General features: G+C 38.3%; 1 protein-coding gene across 3 annotated transcripts in view; it reads right to left on the reverse strand.

Annotated features, from left to right (window-relative positions):
- Positions 1 to 20,696, reverse strand: part of ASPH (aspartate beta-hydroxylase) — a 208,054-nt gene that overhangs the window by 133,654 nt on the left and 53,704 nt on the right. For all 3 annotated transcript variants that reach the window (XM_046641925.1, XM_046641924.1, XM_046641926.1), the window contains exons 4-6: positions 7,522 to 7,614; positions 4,569 to 4,643; positions 1,353 to 1,511 (exon numbers count right to left, since the gene is read on the reverse strand). In XM_046641925.1, the coding sequence (XP_046497881.1) occupies positions 1,353 to 1,511; positions 4,569 to 4,643; positions 7,522 to 7,614 (327 nt within the window). The remainder of the gene's footprint in view (positions 1 to 1,352; positions 1,512 to 4,568; positions 4,644 to 7,521; positions 7,615 to 20,696) is intronic.

Raw genomic sequence — 20,696 nt, forward strand, 5'->3', positions numbered from 1 at the left:
AATTCCATTTAGGCTTAGCTAATCCTTGAACCCTGCCAGGCACTTCTGGTCTCGATCCTTTGTGGCTTGTGGTGCTGTGTTATCGCATGGAATCTAAGGCAGCTCAACCACAGACTCTGATGATTATATGGTGGGACATAATGTGTAATGTGGTTAATTTTGTGTTGGTGCCCCCAACCTTTTCCCCCCAGCTTAAAGATTTGTTTTTCTTTTATCACTCTTTAGAAATGAAACATCCATGTTAAATAAACAATGTTTCATTAGTAGTCATCTTAAGTATAAAATTATATCATTTATATATTTATATATTTTAAATAAAATGACATAAACCAATCAGAGAACAAAACCTGTGGCTTAAAATCTTTTAAGAACTCTTAAGGTCTTAAAGGACTACTTTAAGTAAAGAGGGGAGAGAATGTATACCATAAGAACAAAGCATGTGTACTTAATTTAACAGGGCTTTGAATAATCATAGTAGTCTCACATTAAAGCATAGAGGAGCACAAAATATATGAATAAAACGTTTTCATCATCACAGAAATTACTTCTTTATATGCCAATGGTGAACAGCTGTAACTCTAACTTGCCTATTGCAAATGATCCAAGGTAAACTATTCAACTGATATTTAAATAACCGGCTATTTAAAATAACAAATTTAAATAAACCAGATATTTAAATTTGATTTACAAAATTGATACAGACTGATGTCAGCGAACCATGGTCCATAGCTCAGATGAAGCCTGCCTCCCGATTTTGTAAATCAAGGTCTACTGGAACACAGCCATACTTACCTACAGGTATTGTCTAGGGCTGTCTTTGTGCTACAACAGCAAAGGTAGGTAGTTGCAACAGAGGCTATATTGTTGGCAGAGCCTAAAATACTGACCCTCTGGACAATAACAGAAAAAGTTTGCCAATGCCTAGTACAGAAGTTAAGAATTGGGTTCTACCCACAATCTTAGTTACAGATTTCTACATCTGTAGTTACAGATCTGATATTAGAACAAGAGCCTGTGATAGATTATCAAGTAGCATATTTCATCAGGTGTTTGAATTTCCAGTAACACTTGGCACTCTAGGAAGGAGAGCACAGTAAAAGTAATGTGCTGAAGTATTTCACTCCCTTTCTATAAGAAACTTATATATTCTGAGAGTTTCCCTAAAAGTGCTCTGAATCAAAATTGGGATATCTATTTATTTTAGGAAAAAAATTCATTGTAATTAAGTTTTTAGCTTTAATGTAAAAAAACTTTAGATAAACGTTAAGTATTGGTTTTAAAGGTGTTTAAGAAAAAATCCAATTATCATAATTACAAATAGCCTATTGTATTTTATTCTGAAATCAAATTACCTTCATGAAACGTCCCAGTTTCCAGGGGCTCAAATCTATCCTCTGCATTACCCCCCATAAGGAAATCATCATCTTCTGGTTGCAGTTCTCTTGCTGGTTCAACCTCTTCTGGTTGCAGTTCTCTTGCTGGTTCCTCCTCTTCTGGTTGCAGGTCTTCTCCTTGCACAGAGATAATAAACAAAGTGGCACAGGTCTATACCAAGGGCCCACAGGCAGCAGCCAGCACAGATACATAAGCTCCTCTAAAGGGCTGCCACACACCCGCTCCTGCTGTAGGCATGCCCGGCCTTCCCTCTGGGCCACTGCACACGCTGCTGCCTACTCTGAAGCTCTGTTCCCACTCTGGCCAAGTGTTAGTCCACTTGAGCAGGGGAACAGGTCTTCTGACACTAGAACATGAGCTCCCCAAGACAGGGACCTCGTTTATTTTGTTCACTATGTATGCCCAGCATCTAGGGCCATGCCAAGCCATAGGAAGTGCTCAACAAATATTTAACAAATGAATAGATGAATTCATAAGTATTAATACATCTGCCTCTTCAATTATCACTAGGTCAGAGAAAAGATCAGCCTGTGATCTTTCATTGAGAATGGACATAAACTTCCATGTAACAATCTTAAATAACTCTACACACAAATGTTCCATTGCAAGGAACAGCCAACCACCTATCTAAACCATATGCTAGGCCACCTGCATTAGGTCACCTGCATTATACTTGGCATCTAAAGGGTCCTACCTTTAGCTCTGAAGTTATGCAAAGATGCCCATTTTCTCTTCTAAGACTAACTTTTATGATATACTGAACTGTTCTGTTTCTTTTGTGTAGATATTGGACATGCTACATTATTCTACTGCAATATGGTTTAGCCTATCATCGTGGTATAAAAAATTCTCTCTGTAGTAACTTGACATGGCTCCAAGCAGAGTATGTGCTGGACGTAGCACTCTAACCATGGAACGCGAGTGAACTAGACTTAGCTGTGTGGTGCAGCACAGTGGTCAGGAGTGTGGAGTCTGGAATAAATGGCTCCAGATTTAGGTTCTTCCATACCAGCTGCGTGATCCTGGACAAGCTGCTTAACTACTCTGTGCCTAAGATCTCTCTTCCATAAAAAAGAAATAATAAGAGTACCTACTCACAGCATTGTTGTGAGGATTAAAGCACTCAGAAAAATGCCTGGCCCATAGCAAGTATTTAGGTGCTACTGTTCCTGTTATTACTGTTTTTGCTGTCATGATCATCACAGTAATAACAATATTATTATTTCTACTGCTACTGCTCCCTCACAACTGCAGAAAGGTTTTCTTAGTTACTTTACTCTTACTGTGGCATAGTGATGCTCTCAGGTGTTACCGAATTATGTAGGCCCATTTGTGCTGATAGTACAAACATGCATCGCTTAACAATGGGGATACGTGCTGAGAAATGCATCATTAGGCAGTTTCATCGTTGTGCAAACATCATAGAGTGCACTTACACAAACCTAGACGGTACACTCTACTCACTACACACCCAGGCTGTATGGTACTGACCTCACGGGACCACCGCCATCCACGCGCTCCATTGTTGACTGAGACATCATTAGGTGGGTGCACGACAGTATTTGTTTGCTGTTATGGCCTCCTATATTGTTTCTCATTTCAGAGTTTCTGCTACTCAGCAAACCAATCACCAATTTTCATTCCTGTCACTAATTTTAAGACTCTTTTTCTTCTTATCATATTCCTTTTTCCTTACTCTCATTTTAACCGGTGCAATTTTATGGTTTTTACAGGAGCAGGATTTAGCTCTCTCAGCCATCAGCATTCAAGGGAAAGTCTGCTTTCAGAAGGGAAACCAAACCAACATCATACCCTATCTGTGAGTCTCCACTGCTCGGTCAGTGACGGGCTGGTATGAAGAAAACAGTTTCCTGAGGGCTTACTACACTCAAGGCTGTGCCAAGCCCCCTGCAGCTTCTCCAGAGGTAGGTGAAGTCGAGACTTCCACACACGCCATGCACTTTGCTTAAAACACTCCACTAACAACTCTTGCCTGGAAGCACTCCACCACCCTTCAGCTTTCAAATCAAGAGGTCATTTCCTCCAGGAAGCCTCTGCGAACCCCAAAGTCTACGCAAGCCCCACAGAGCATCCTGTGTTTCACTGTTACAGCACTTCCCTCATCATACTGAAATCACTTGTTTATTTAGACTGCATCATCCGTGTGTTAGGTTAAAGTTAAAAAAGATATACGAAGGGAAGGCCTGCGCTTGCTCATATGGGCAGATGTACACTCAGGGGAAGGAGCCCTCCCAGCTAAGAAGCTGGTAATGAAAGGACAGAGGCTCTCAGACTCCCAGCAGACAACGGCAAAAACCTACAACTCAGCCAAAGCTGATCGCTCGAGTGGAGCACAGCCGGAGCTGCCAGGATGCTCTGCACTTGACCCCAAACACCGTGGACTGGAGAAGTCAGTCTAGGAGGCCTGCTACCGCCCAACGTAAATGACAGGGAATTCTGCCTTTTGTTTTTCAGAAGCATAATCTTTCCTTTAGAACTACCTTCAGCTCACATGAAACCATTAGGAGTATAAGGAGACCATGTGCTCCCCGTCCCGCAAAATCCCCTTGTGAGTTACACTTTGGGGTGATACTCTCTGCTTTCATCAAGGGATGTTTCAAGAAGCAGTCTCCTAAAATCTTAAACCATTGGCTTCTAGGGTATCATTTAATATTCTCTGTACAGAACTTTGTATAAGAAGTTTTTCAGATGTAAGAGCTGGGAAGATGCTTTGTGTTCTCTAAGAAGATAGCACGTTTATTTCCTCTCTGGTAATAGGATTCATATAATTAAGTTTCTCCTTTTTGCTTGGTGACCGCTCAAGCATGCAGGAAAACTTGAGGGGCAGCGACAGTACCCAGACAGCCCCTGACAGCCTGCCTTGCTATGTGCTCTATCTTCCTCTGCCCTGCTCTTGTCATCTGTTCTTGACATATCATGGGTCTCAATTTGTTTATTCTCATGTATTCCTGCCATTTCCTATTAGATGCATGCAATAAATTCCTTAATAGTAGGAACAAGTCTACTGCCATTTCAGAAGTACTTGTCCTCTAATAACTTAAAAAAAAACCCATTCAATTATTATTTAAATTTTAAAACAATGTCCAAGTCATTTTATGTAACTAATTATTATTTCAGTAATGCATCTAAAAGCAGAAGATTTTAATTCATACCAGGTTCTGTGTATACCGTTTCATGGAGTACGGAATGAATTTGTTCTTGTATTTCATCTTCAATATTCTGAGGTCCTAAAATAAATTATGAAACATAACTAAGTAGAAAAGATCCAGACATTAATGCAGAAGATGAAATACGGCATCATGCATATACATTCAAATGAATACATGTAGCTAAGCAACTATTCTATCCTTTTTGTTTTCAGTTTATCACTTTTTTTCCTATGTTAGCAAATCTGGTAGATATTTGAAATTGGTTTTATTTTGACAGCAGTTATAAATGTTGAAAAACTTCTCCATAAGATTTTAAAAGAAGAAAACTAACTCAAGTTTAACTCAAGGTTGTTTCTAAAAGTCCTCACTCAAAGTAAAATTACTTCACTTTCTAATTAACAAAATTCACACTGATGATAGAATAAAAAAAAATGGAAGAGCAAAACTTTCACTAATAGAAGTACTGAGAAACAAGGATAAAAATGTGGAAGATGAATTAAATAGACATTACCGTATGTGGTCAGCTGCTGCCTTCCCTGAGAGAGAGGAGAAAGGGTCCCTCCGCTAGCGTGAGGGCTGGGATGGTCGGGGTTGGCTGACCACTCCCAGAAGTTGTCAAGGAAGGCTGAGTAGACCTGACATTACAACTGACAATCCTTTCTGTTTTGGAGAACCCTCTGGCAGTCAGATCCATAGACTTAAATAGATGTTAATTACAAAACTGAACGACATTAGTTAGCAATGACATTCCGACAACACTGTGGTGCTTGACAGATTATCAGGTTTACTGCAACATAACCCAAAAAACGAGAAGCTATAATTACATTGATACTATCATAAATTTTCTAAGAAACATCATCTATGTTCAGTTAATAGGAGTAGCGCTAGATTTAGTATCATGAATGCTGTCACATGAAATAATGCCAACGACATCAGTTACACTGATGAGCTAATCTTCAATGACACAAGTAGAATAAGTTAATTTGAACTTCAGGTAGGAAAAAAGCTTAAGAATCTATAATGTAAGTCACACTACAAAACCATTTCTGAAGCACAAAAAGTATTCTACTTTTATTTCACAAACCATTTCTATACATTCTCATATAATTACGCAAGAGCCCGCAATCTCTATTCTTCACTCATCATCTCTTACAATGCCCATGGCAGAGTCTGAAGTGGATTCCCAGTTTTACACCTGCTGACAGCATCACCCACAGAGAATATAATGTGAGTAACATAACAAGTGGACAGTGGGGCTCTGCTCCTTCGCTTAACCCTCCAATGGCCTCCTTTCCCTGAAAAATGAAAATCTAAGCTCCTCAGAACAGAACACAAGCCCTCCACAATCCAGCCCTCACATGCCTCTCTAGAACATCTGCTACCAGCACTGGCTTTGAACTTGGTGAGTGCACCATGCAGTTTCATCTTTCCAAGAAACTGTGATGCTCCACCTCTCCTGGAGGGAGGGCTGGGAGAGGCAGAAGCCAGAATGGGATGAGTTAAAGACTGAGTGGGAAATAAGACAAAAAAGCAACTGTAGATTTTTCTTTCAAAAAGCCTGGCTAGTGCAGCAAGGAGAGGGACCAGAGCGCAGATAGACAGAACTGTAGGGACCAAGAGGGGGATTATTTTATTGTGTTGTAATGAAAGGCCTGTACCTATGTTTACAGAATAGGTGGGTAGTCAGAGAAGAGAGAGAAGCTAGAGACCTAGATAAGGGAAAGGTTGAGAAGGCAACATTTAAACTAAAAACAACATGGCCAAAAAGTTGAAAAGGATATGAGATGATAGTAAACTGATGGCTTCAGGAAGACAAGTTATCAGTAACATGCAAAGAGTATTAACAAAAAATAAAAAAAGGAAGAGTGGAAGCAAATGGTACAGCATTTCAGAGTAGCTACCAGTTTTGAAAAACAAGATTTTTAAATTATGAATTTATTTAGTACAAAGTAAAGTTTGAGGTGCTAAATCCAAATAGATATTTAAGTTATTAAAACTTAAAAAAAATCTATCAGTCTTGCTCCAGAGCTATGGTATGATTACGGCAATTCTACAGGAATGAGAGGGAGACAGTAAATTCTCCTGGGATTATGATTTGAACAAATTAAAAAAAATCAGAGCAACATATTGGTCTTAAAAGGAAGGAAGGTAAATCAAATATTACTCACCAGTACACAGTGATAAAATCAGCCAAGTACCATTTGGACCCAGTGCTTAAGTTGCCGGTAAATATGTAGTGTCATACCTAACCCTTCCAGTAGGTGGCAAAATGAAACCAAATTTTGAGAACTACTGAGTAAATGAAAAATGTGCAGAAATTATACAGTACTTTGTAATAAATATGACAGCATAAAAAGGAAAGTCAAATTTCATTTACCAATTTATTAAGAGATTTCAGGAGTTTCCGTGCTACGGGTCACAGGTCCTTGGGTGATAAGGAGATACTTGAATTGATCTATGAATTCATGCAAAGCAGGCTTCACAGACTATCTCATGGAAGTCTGGGAAGGCTTTTGAGGTAGAAAGGAGACTCTCATGTTAAAAAGACTGGGAACTCAGCAGACCTACTCTATTAAATAACGTGACAGACGATGACAAAACTAGTGTACAATACACTCCAAATGTACAATACTCTCAAGGTAATATGGTGCAGTAATCCTCGAATTGGAATCAAGAAACACAGCACTTAGTTCATGATTTTCCTAACTGTGTGATCCCAGGCAAGGAGCAACCATCTTCACCTTCGATTCTTGATCTCAAAAATAAAAATTATGCTGTGCAAATTTTTACAAGAAAAAATTAAGTTCACTATAAAATTTCAGAAGAGAAAAAGAAAAGGTATTTCATCATTCTGTAAACATTATGAAACAAATTATGGGTAAAACATGATTCTGCAAACTGCAGTGGGATACCTGGCAGGCTGAGGCACTTCTGGTCAGAATCAGAGAACGCTTACCTGGCCCCTCGAGGATCTGATCCTCCAGCCACGGGTATGGCTCAGCCTCTTCCGGTGGGACTGTTGGCTTTGAAGCAGATCTTTCTTTAAGGCCTGCATTTTTATTCACAAAGTTAACTTAAGTTTTTTTTTTTTTTTTGACATGTCAAACGAGGAAAAATAATATTCTCAAACACTTCATCAATACTGCAAGTAATTTACAGTTTCCAAGACTATATACTACAGGAAAATGTTGATACGCTTAAAAAGTGAAGGAGGAAAATAGTTTGCTCTTTAACTTCACAAGGGCCTCTAACATCTCTTGATCTAAATTAACCTTCCACTTAAATAATAAAAAATCATTGTCTACATGTTCACAAATCTCTAAAATAGAAAGTTCATGTCTGAACTTGCCAAAAGAAGTTCAATATGAGTTCAAGCTCCTTGTGTTCATAAGTGACTAATTAACCCCTAAGTCTTGAACTCTGAATTCAGCAAAAACACAACTAAGATGCATTTGAACTTTCTACGGTTATTTGTGTGCCCTCTATATTTTGATTTTTATACACTCTTCTTGAAAATTATAGTTAAAAATGAGAAGAAACAATACCTAACATTATTTACAATCATCTAAAGCTAATACAAGCAATCAATTATTCATATTATTCATATAAGAGCTCAAAGGTATGAAAAAAAGTTGGGTTTTTTTAATGTCTTAAGGAAAATAAGACAGGGTAAATTAACATGAAAGCTGACTTTATAGTCAATGCTGGTCTAAAATCTATTATACTAAGTTAGTTCTTTGACATTTTATATGTAGAATATTAAAATACATCCTCAATTAAATACAACCAATAAGAAAGCTCAACTGGCTAAGTTAAAAGAGTGTGACGATTCCATTTACCAAATCCTGGGTTCTTCACTACCCCACTGAGAAAGTGGTACCAAGAGTTGTTACTAAAGGGAGTGTTTTGTGCACGCCAACAGCCTAGAGTGAAAAGGTCAAGATGGAGTGGAAAGGCATTTTCCTAATCTTAAGTACCTTTATACAACTCTTAATGTACATATACTATTGTCTGGAAAATTCTTACTTCAATGTCTTTTACTCTTCTTTTTTGATTGTTTATATTTTTCCTCATCATTCTCTTTTCTATCTTCATTTTTCTCTCACTGACAAAAACCTAAGCCCACTTTCCTGAAAAGACACTGAGAAAGAGATACACAGGACTCCACCTCATCATTCATAAATCCTCTAGTTACTTATTTCTGACACTACTTACCAAAAAAACCTAGCACTAGTAAAACAAACACCAACACATGCAGTTTTGTTCTACTCCTAACTATAAAGTAGATTCCAAAGAGATCATAGACCAACACCCAGAGAGCCTAAGGTAGTTCAAGTTGAGGGGGTGGAGGGGCAGAGACAAAGGCCTATAAAAATACATGACATTTCATATTCTAATTTCAGGCCTGAAAACTCCCATGCCCTTTTTCACTTAAATAATCCATTCTTACATCTCTCAACTGTTAAGGGAACTACTCCCGGCCAAGGTTTTGCTAAATGAACAGGCTAAACCTTGAGAATCTGCAGAATCAAGGAACTTCTCTTTGCACTCTCAGCACCTCAGGAAACACCTGGCACACAGCAGGCGCTCAATGAACACGTGCTGAGGGTCTGAACACACCCACAGAGTGACCACTCTGCTCCTTTAAACAACTGCAGAGATTCTCCGCGGGGCCAAACCTTCTCAGCTGCACTAGAATGGCTCGGGGCTGTGAAGGCGGGAGGGGCTCTCGTCAATTTCCCCACTACTGTTTACCAAAGCGATTCCGATCTGTGCTCCAGCATCTACCATTGCAACACCACGGGCCTAGTTTGCCTGGGACAGTCCCAGTTTATGTCTCTTGCCCTGGTATAATTATTTCACTCTCAAAAGCATCTGAGTCTGGATGAAAAATTACAGGGTCATTCTTCACTAATCCCATATGTAGCAGGTTTTCAAACTGTGCTCTATGGGTTCAATAAGCAGTAAAATATTTTCCTGCCAAACATTAAAGATTTAAACTGCCTGAAAATCCCATTCTTACTGGATTTGGAGAAAAGTTTCATCTGAAAATAACTTTTGTTGCAAAGTGTTGGAAATGACTAGTATACCATTATGCAGACATACAGTGCCCCTGGTAGTCAGCTTTCTCAAAATCAACTGGAAGTTATTTGTCTCTAAAATTGAAATTGTAAAACGTGAAAACAACAGGAGACAGAGAAAGCATATAACATGAGAAAATACTGAGTGGTTTTCTTTTCTGTCCAAAGCGGCAGCTGAATTGTAAATGTCTGGATGCCTGGTCACAGCTATTTTCCAGAGGTGAAGTCAGCGCAAAAACAAATGATACTGTAAACTGCGAAGAAGCTAAGGACCATATTAACACATCTCCTTCTCTAGACCCCTATAAACTTTCTAAAATTTAAAAAACACATTCTAGACTAATGCTTATTGCTTTGATAACCCACATGGAAGAATTAACCCTACAAGCTTTTATTCTGTGTTTCCAAAGAAAAGTTTGCCACCCACATCCATTTTAGTCCATGAATAAGTGCTCCTCGGAGAATAGTGGTAAATCCATGTTTCGTCTAAGATTTTAGGCAAAAAAGTAAACAAAAATCAAACAAGGCAAATACATACATATAAGGTCAATAAACAATCAAAAGAAAGGTTTTCAAATTAGATTTATTATCAGGTACAAATGGCAAGGAAGGAGCACTGAAATAAATATTCAAAATTATGTTATGAAATGAATCTATCAGGTTTGATCTTCCTGGGCTGGATATAACAAACACCAACTCACACAGGCTTCAGCAAGAAGAAAATTTATTATCTAACTTCACAAGAAGTACAGAGGCAGGGGGGCTTGCTCTCAGCAACGGCTTCATCCTCAGGCTGCCAATCAGGGCCCTGCCCCCGCAGCAAGCGAGGTCCCTTCCAGACAAGACGAGGTCCAGAAGCGAAAGGTGCTCTGCTTCTTTCTGAGGTGTGAGGAAATCTTTCCTAGAAGCTCCCAACAGTCTTCTCTTTCGGTTTTAACAGTCAAAACCAAAACCCACTTCCATTCCTAAGCCAGCAAGAGGAACAGGATGACCACAATTGCCTGACAGTAATTATCTAGGGTTGAATAAATACTGCGAGTCAACCACAACGGCCCCTATGTGATTTGGAAAATAAATTAATTCTCTTAAAATGTACCTTGTTTGTAGATCTTTGGGCACATCAGATAAATTAGGAAATTTAGAAAAACCAAAACATGTTTGTTTTCAACACATACACAATTTTTCCTCTAATTTTAAGTACAAATGGAAGAAGTTACAAAAAGTAAGTGGAATGAGCACTTTAAATAACCATTCGTAGCAAATTTGATTATCTGGCACAATTGCCTTAAGCCAGTATTAGCTTACTTCATTCACCACCACCCAATGATATGGGAAAGAATAAATGTATTTTCTACCCATAAATATGTAATAGTTTAAAACTTACTAAATTGCATATTGCAGTTATTCATTCAACAAGTAGTTAGCACCTACTAATGCAAGGCACTGTTCTACAGAAAACCAACACACAAAACCCCTACCTCCCATAGAGAGGGAACAATCAAAAAAATAATAAACATGAAATGTTTAGAGTATATCGCATGGGGGAAGATGGTATGGGGAAGACATGGGACAGGGAGTGTCAGGCAGTTCATTAGGAAAAGGAGGCAGAGCTGTTTACAATAGATTGACGGGGAAAGGACTCACTGATAAGATCTGAACAGATTCCTGAAGGAAATCAAGGACATGGCCATGTGCGTTACACTGGGGAAGAGTGCTCCAGGTAAGGCTCTGGACCAGCAAGTTCAAAATTCCTCAGTGGACAGGGTGCTGGCAGCAAGGAAGAGCCAGGTGGCCAAGTCAGCTGGAGAGTGAGTGAGGGTGTGGGCATCAGAAAGGTCCTGGGTGACCAGATCACCGAGGTCTTTCCTCTGAGTGAAAATGACACTTTTCACAAGAATTATATACAACCCACTTCCTCAACAAAATCTGGGAAAGTAAGAATTATAAATAGTATTTTGCTTCATAGGATTTCATATACTTAGCCCAAAAAAAGCTAAGACATTTAAAAAAATTAGTTTATCAATCTTTGGTTTACTAATTCAGTGGTGTACAGACTGATGAAAATTTTGATTTTCCCAATCCAGGCTAGTCCAGCTACTGTTATTCACAAAGGGGAAGTGCTCAGGACTGCTTCTCCTTCAAATACAGACATCCCTGACTTAGGATGGTTCAACTTACGATTTTTTTGACCTTACAGTAAGGAGAAAGCAATGCACAGTCAGAAGAAACTGTACTTGGAATTTCGAATGTTGCTGTTTTCTCGAGCTAGCGATATATGGTACCATCTTCCCTCATGATGCTGGACAGTGGCAAGCCACAGCTCCCAGTAAGCCCCACGATCATGAAGGTGAACAACTGATGCAGGCACAACCATTCTGCACCCAGGCAACTATTCTGTTCTTCACTTTCAGTACAGCAGAGTAATCAATAGATTACATGGGAAAGTCAACACTTTATTATAAAATAGGCTTTGTGGTAGAAGATTTTGCCCAACTGTAGGCTAATATAAGTGTTCTGAGCAAGTTTAAGGTAGACCAGGCTAAGCGATGATGTTGGTAGGTTAGGAGCATTAAATGCATTTTCAACTTACAATATTTTCAACCTACAATGAATTTATTAGGATGGAACCTCATTGTAAGTCAAAGAAGATTTATAGTCTAACAATATAAATCAATATTCCCCAAGAACCACCCTAACAGGTACACGAAACTAGAGAAATATTCTGGCAAATCAAACCAGAAAGGCATGCACACCAACTGACCATGCTAATCCTCATTGTTGTTCCTAGCTTGTATAATCAATGAACACAGATCTCAGCAGGTATCCCAACAGCGGTCCTAGAACTTATCAAAATTCTGACACTGCCAGGGACTAAAAGAGCTGCCCCATGATATACAATGAGAGCCATCCCAGACTCAAAGCATCTTCACACAACCCAAATGATGAACAGACAGATTCAGGAAGAGGATCACATAAATCGCCAAAGAATTAACCACTGCCAAAAAGGCTCCTAAGAGCCTGAGTTTCAGGACCAAAGAAGGGACTCCACAAAGACTAGAATGGAGTGAACTCACTTTAACATCTTGCAACACAAGATGGCATGTAGGAGCTCAGGCATGTGAACCAAAGGGCTGCCTTTGAATTCCATCTCGAGCACATTACCACTGCCACAACTTTGGTTTTCACAAGTACGGAAGGGGCTAGAATAGTGCTTCCTTAGAATGGTTTTAAGAATGAAATGAGATCATTTAAACCCAGCAAATACACATTTTTTCTCACCAATTTAGTTTTTCCTTTATTTCTTCTAAAGAAACAGATATGACCCCCACTCCCTGCATACACACACAGCAACATGAACACAGCTATAGGCAACTTCCAAGATGGTTAAAACAATTATTGAAGAAACTTCTGGGTTTTTCTTTAAAAAACTTTTTTCTCTATTACTATTCAACAGTATATACAGATCTGACATATTTTTACATAATCTGTGTTTTATATGTTCCCCATTCAATAAACACAGCTTGAATGCCTATTGCTGTCAGTTACTATGATAAGTAGTGGACATAAATCAGCCTGACAGCAAAGTCTGGGGACAAAGTAAAGTCAGAAGCATGGTAACTGGAAGACATGCAGTCCACGCACCTGCGAGGATCAGAGACAGTGTGAGTGCGGATGTGATGACTCAGCCGGAACCTGCAGGAGACAGAGGTGGCCCACCACATGGAGTGGGAGCACATTCTAGGCAGAGGGGAATACTAGGCAGTACCAGCAATAGCTCCTGTTTCATTATTTCCTCCCTCAACTCCTTGTTTAATTCACAGCATGTCCCTGGAGGGACTGCAGCCACCTTGATCACTTGTACCCTCTGTGCCTCGCAGCCCCTGGTATGCTGCAGACACTGTGAATATTTGCTGAATGAATCAGTAAATGGGAAATAAAGATGACACAGCATGTGGGTGTTTATATAATTACTAAAATTACACACAAGCTTTAAGTATATGTCTTCCTCTAATCTCTTGGGATACAAGAGAACTAATGTTTCAGGCAAGAAAGAAGTAAATGACAGACCTCGATGATGTATGGACACTAAGAAAGAGTGATATATACATATATGAAGTGAAATCAAATGAGGTAGGAAATGAGAACAAAGAAAAGGAAAGTAGATGACTTCTGCTCTGTAGGGCTTACAAAATCGAAGCTTTTGTACAAATTGATTTCTATGTAAAAATGACATCCAAACCAGTAATAACCATCTAGTTCATGTGGTTTTATCCTTAGGCAAATGGAGGCGGAAAGACACGAGACTGAACATTGTTACTGACGATTTTTTCAGATTACCCCGAATGAGATTTTCACAAGAATAACTCCTACGGGTCTGCTATGTAATACTCACCCTTCAGTTTCCTAAGAACAAAAACTTTCTCTTTAGGTAGAACTAGGGGAAAATGGAAAGATTCCGCTTGACAACAAAATAAACCTAACTGACCTGATAACTAAATGGCAATATTTATCATATGGCAATACTCTCTTATACTCCTTCATTGGTCTAAAATTATCGCTGACAAAGGTTGGGATGGGTTCTCTCTGTTCCCCAGAGCTCTAACTCTGAAATACCCATTCAGGCCCATTCCTTTCAACTCTTCATCTTGGGGCAGAGGCAGAAGCAGGAAGGGGGTAAGGAGAAGAGAAGGGGAAAACGAACTCCACATGCTGCCAGCACTAGTGCAGATGAAACACAGGGTATAAATACTCAGTGTGTAGCCCGCCCTGCACCTATTCTCCCTTGTTCTGGTAAAAGCACACTAATTTTCTGGTGAGGAGCTGGTTTTCCTTCATCCCACACTTCTAAAGGTGGCACTCACATGACCCAGGTCTTGCCAATCACAGCTTTGCTCCCCCCCATCCCACTCCATAAGGATTAGCGTTAAATATGAGCACCTGAGACTCAACCTGGGCAGGTTGCCTGAGAAGGAAACTAACATTCCCAGAGAGTCCAGAGACGGAAAGAGAGGTTCAGACCATTGTTTGAGCACCTAGATCCAGTATAACCAAAGGAAAAAAAATCACAGCTGCTCTGGGCTTTACAATTATGTGAGCCAATCAATAATGCCTTTTTGTCCACGTAAGCTAACTTGAATGGATTCTCATATTTAACCAACAGAATTCTAGAGAATACTAAGAAATAAAACTAAATATGTTCCTAATATTTATTTCTGAGGAAGAATGACGAATGCCTTTGGCTAAAGAAACATAGTTACACTGAGACTTGCAGAACTGGCTATGAGGGATTAAATAGGTTTTTTATGGACTGAAGTAGACAATTTCTAAAGATCATAAAATTGTGTCTGCAGAAAAACATGTTCTGAGTACAAACCAAATATAAATAAGTTTTTGACAATTAGGCTGGTTATGAAATTTCTCAATTGTAGCATGTACTTAGGACTATAGGGTACTACTTCATAACTTTTTCCTAGCCTTTACATTTCATATCTTGTGTTTTCATGTTGCAGCAGTATCCTTTAAAGAACTATGCATTCTTACGGCTTTACAGTTACATAACACTTGTAACTACTTCTATTTGCCCTCTCAATTATCTCAGTAGAAGAAATCAGTACCCAGTGTACCCATTTCACATAGATACATTAGTTACAAAAGATAAAGGACTTAAGTATTTGTCTTACAACTCTCAACAAAATTAGAGAAGGAATTACAGCTGAGTGCTTCCAAATTCTTAACAAATGACTGAAACACTTTGGTATGATTATTACCTTTATCCCACCAAAGGAAAGGGAAACATGAAGCCAGGTACCTGAGGGATACTGTAAATATTCAATAAAATGACCTTTCCAACCTTGTTACAAAAAGAAGTTAATCTCGTCTATTTGCTGTTTTCTTGTTTGACCTGAGGGGTAACTCAAGGGTCACAAGGATTTATAAATTTGTTTTAGAGAAGACAGAGAATGCCTTCAAGGAGCACCAGATAACCAGCCCCCAGTTGTCACTGCCGCCCAGAAGTCAGATTGCCCAGGAGCTTATCAAGAGTGAAAGAAACATGGAAACTCCTCCTGCCACATGGTTAGCTCTATAAAATCCCCTGCTTTCTTCTCTTCTTAAGGATTTGAGCGAACCTATGCTCCCATCTTCTCGTTTTGGCCAATTCAAATAAACCTTTCTCCATCTCCAAGCGTTGATGTCTCAGTGATCAGCTTACTGCACATGGGGCACATGTACTTGAGATTAAGAGGTCTGGTATCAGTGAGTGCCAACAATGTGCCAGCTGCTTGTGCACATGCCATCCCAGCTGGTTCTCAAAACCACCATGAGGGAATAGTGTTATCTTCAATTTACAAATGAGGAAAACCAGTATTTCTGAGATTCATTTTATAGTGAAATAATCTGAGTAATCAATATGGAAAATTGTTATTGGGCATTAGTGGGCAGTAACATAATGGGCATTAACAGGAGTAGGAATAGTGATGGACACAAGAGAAAAGAATCAAAGTCAGGAGAAGCAGCCTAAGTCACCACATCATTTCACGGAAAATGACGTTACAGTTAAACATTTAAACTCAAAAATCATACTGTTTACTACCGTTCTTTGTTTTTTAATGGACATATATATAAGGAGTCCTTATTATCCATGTAATCATTATGAGAACCTCTGAAGTTACAAGGGTGTATGGGTAAGCAGATCATAACACTACAAAATATCTTCTAAGAACCAATCACTTACAGAATTAATCCTCTTGGATTAACTCAAGCATTCAAGCTGACTGATTTACGTTAATTTCTTTACCAGTCTCTCCCTCATTGTGAAATGTTGAGAGGACCATCTATATACAATGCATACCACCCATAAGGTAAAAATTAAAATCTTGTAAAGAAAAAAAAAGAATTCAAAAAGTTGATTACAAGTGATGTTAGAAATAACTAAAATTCACACACAAAACCATTAACAAATGAAACCCAGGAGTTACATATGACAACAAATCAAGAAAAAAATCACTGATGGCAAAATGCTTCAAAAGAAAGTAATTTGATTAAAGGATAAAAAAAGAGTCTTGGAAAAATTGATAGGCTCTCAAATATTTTTGAAAAACTGACCATATTTATGATGACTGTGCTAATCACATGTGAAATGCTATCATACAGTCTAAGGAAAATTATGTCAATAATGCCATCTTTTAGAATTCTAAATATCATCTCACAGTGCAATTTAAATAAACAGTGATATAACAAAATAAACTTACATTCTTAAGTATTTAATTCTCACTTTTCAGGACTTCTTCTGACTCCCAACAACTTTGTATTAGGAAATTTTTGTTCCTGTTTTCACCTTACTTATTTAAGAAGGGTGACCTTTCTGGTTTTAATTATCCTTAGCTAACAATATGAAGCAGAATACAGAAATAACTGCATACTGAATAAAAAGTGAGTAAAGCTGAGAATGCAAGTATAATTTTAATTCATTAATAATGACCAAAAGCTTATCTTGCACTAAGTTTTTTAGCAGAATAATAAGTGCCAGCGTAGTTGGGTAAAGTGTGACCTCAACTTCAATAAAATTCAGTTGAAGTCTTTATTTACTGAAGAAAAGGGAAGGAAAAGAAAAAGGAAGAAAGGAAATAAATCAACTCCTAGTTCATCAGAGCACAGATATTTTTAAATATTTCAGCAGAGATGTTTCAATTCTTGAGACGCCATTCAAAGGAAAACTTCCACGTGCTTTACTAAATAGCAACAGATGTTTATATGCTTATGCTAATTACTTTATTCTAAATTTTTTTTCCACTCCTTTTCTTAGAATTTAGCACCCAAGCTTTGTGCACAGAAGTCAGCCTGGGAAAACTAACCCATCCCCAGCTATAGGAATGGTCATAGTTGGTCACCAGGCCTGACAAGGCCAGCTGGAATCCTCCCAGGGACTTTTCTCCTGGAGCCAGCCTAGAAAACTGCCTCATGGCACCAGGATTGCTAAACCAGAAGGATGTGTCTGGGACCTGCAGAGGACTGCCTTCTTCATTAAGTGGTAACACTCCAAACAGAATAAAGTCAACTAGAAATCAGCGGTCAAGATCTGAGAAGAGACCAGGAGGAACAGAACTCTGATTACAGGGATCTACTCACTTGAGGCAAGTGCCCCTGTGTCCACCACCCAAATGAGCCACAAAATTCCTTTTTGGTTTATTGTGTTCCTGTAATCTATAAAAAAACCAAAATCCTGACAGATCAACATATGAAACCCCAAGTTACCATATGTTACATTTCCTTTGGGCCTCAGTTTTTAAACAATAAAATAACAGGACTGGATCAGAGAGAGAAATTATAGATATTCTCTAGGATTCCCCCTTGCTGTATAATTCTATTACGTCAGTTGGAATTTTTGTTAACTAAATGTCTAAGTGTTTGATTTTAAGCAGTAAAAGGTGCTAGCATTTAAGAAAAAAGGTAGACAATACTTTTAGAAACATTTGCAGTTAATACTTACTCATTTCTGACTTGAAATATCATTAGGCCCAAATCTCTGTTTTTAAGCTCTTCATAGAAAAAGTTGAAAAGTTATTTAAAAAAATAAAATAAAATCTTCGTGGCAGCACTTTTGTTTCTTTTACAACATATCAGGGTGCTCTTCTCAAATTCAGTAACTGAATTTCACTAGTAGTAACAATTAGAAATTTAGGACTTCATGCACAGAATAGTACAAATCATTTGTAGAAAGGTATTCTCATTGAAATTTCATTTTATTAAATGTTTTCTGATGGAGAAATTCAGATCTCTAGTTAGATCTCAAATTTGCAACTCCTTAGAAATGGTAAACAATTATGATACAATCAAATACGAAAAATATATGCCATTCCACCAAAATATGTGAAAAACGTGATATAAAATGAAAGTATATCCCAATTCAAAATAATTAAGGCCTTTCTAGAACTATTATTCTGAGTCTATAAAGACATCATAAATAAAAGCATTCTAAAATTGTTCTCTGAAATAAAATTCTCTTTTATTCATGGCTGTATCCAGAGTTCTCAGAACAGTGGATCTGACACACAGTAGACACTAAGTATTTATTGGGTGACAGGAGAAGGGGAAGGAGGACTCTCGGTAGGAAAGGGAGAGGTAGTTGACAAGGGGTAAGGAGTGAGGAGGCATGGAGGAATGAAGGAGGTAAAAGAGATAGTAAAAGACTGGGGAAGAGTCGGGGTCGGCCTGGTGGCATAGTGGTTAAGTTAATGTGCTCTGATTTGGCAGCTCAGGGTTTGCAGGTTCAGATCCCAAGCACAGACCTACACACCACTCATCAAGCCATGCTGTGGCGGTGCCACATATACAAAATAGAGGAAGACTGGCACAGATGTTAGCTCAGTGATAATCTTCCTCAAGCAAAAAGAGGAAGATTGGCAACAGATGTTAGCTCAGGGCCAATCTTCCTCACCAAAAGGAAAAACAAAAAAAGATGACTGGGGAGGAGATTCAAAAGGCGAGAGATGGGAGAAGGGAAAGTTGAATCAGGAAGAGCCTGAGGAAGGAGAGACTGGGGAGGGAGGAATGCAGGAGATGTCACAAGAGCCTGAGGAGGTGCCCTCAGAAAAGCTGGGGGCAGGGGCAGGGAAGAGGGAAGGAGAAAGGAAGTGGAGAAGGAAAGGGTAGGTGAAGAAGAAAGGGGACCAGGGAAGCAGGAAGCAGAAGGAGGAAAACCGAGGGCAGTAGAGAAAGTAGATCACTTCCTACCTACCTGAGTATTTATCAAACCTGAAAGTTATAAGTCACTCTGCATATAAATACTATGTAAAATCTCTATATTCTTACTTAGCTCCCACAAAAGTATTCAATATATTAATAAATTCACTACAATTCATATTGTACATATACATTTATCTGGATACATGATCAATAAATTAATAAAAATAGAAGTTATTACATCACATTTTTATTACATTTTTTTTTAATTTAGAAGCAGGAAACAGAAATTTCTAAGAATTGACTTGCTAAGCACCAACAAATACATACATTCAATGGCTAATCAACACATCTTCCCCAATCGAGCAATACTGAATTTTCTAAGCCCTTCAGCAGCAAATCACGATGAAGAACATTACCATTTCCCAGGATGATGACGTTGGAGGTTCAGTTCTTTCTTTTCTGGTTATTTCCCTTTGCTAAGTGTGCGTGTTTGTGAGAACTGCTTTCCTTTCTGTCATCTTTGGATGCCGTTTTACTGGAAAAATCCTTTATATGTGTTGACTTTTTCCTACTTTCCTTGGTTTTGGCACCTTTATCTAGTCCCATTTTCTCCTTTTCTCTGTCCTTTTTACCCTTCGGAGACTCTTTCCTGGACAGATCTGAATCAGCAATTTTCTTATCCTTCCGGTCATCCTCTTTTTCCTTCTTGCCCTTTTTTCTCTCTTCATGCTTACTTTCCTTCCTTGACTCCAGTTTCTCTTTTTCCTTCTTGAGTTCTTCTTTAGTGAGCTCTTTAACTTTCAAGTTTTCCAATCAAAGGAAAAAACATTTATTGAAAGCATCTCTTAATTCACAGAACAGCAACTTAACGCAAAAGGATTGTTTTTTTTTTTAATCTCCCCACACACATGAAATGCTCATTCAAAAAGTCACTTTAATCCACTAGTTTTAAATTGGCTCAAATCAGACGCAAACCTCTATAAAGTACCAGCTATAAAAGAAATGCTAGAAACTTGCATCATATTTTTCCAGCTTGAAATATGGTACGATTTGTCTTAAAACAAGGTTAACATGCAATATTATTAAAATGCATCCATCCATAAAGGAAGTATTTTACACAGTGTTAACAACTCACATTTCACAACTATAACAACATAATTAAAGGAACACTGGCAACGTAAGAACAATTTTCCATAATTTGCAAGTATTTGTACAAAGATAATTAAAACTTGTTTAGCTCTAACAAAAAATTACGTCTTTAAAATATTTGTGCTTACCATCCCTGAAAGCAAGTATAATGCACCAAAAAAATTAAACACCATTTAATTGACTTAGTTTTTCTTAACTTAAAAACAATTTCCATGAG

The sequence above is a fragment of the Equus quagga genome, chromosome 16 (genome assembly GCF_021613505.1).
Source record: "Equus quagga isolate Etosha38 chromosome 16, UCLA_HA_Equagga_1.0, whole genome shotgun sequence".
NCBI lineage: Eukaryota > Metazoa > Chordata > Mammalia > Perissodactyla > Equidae > Equus > Equus quagga.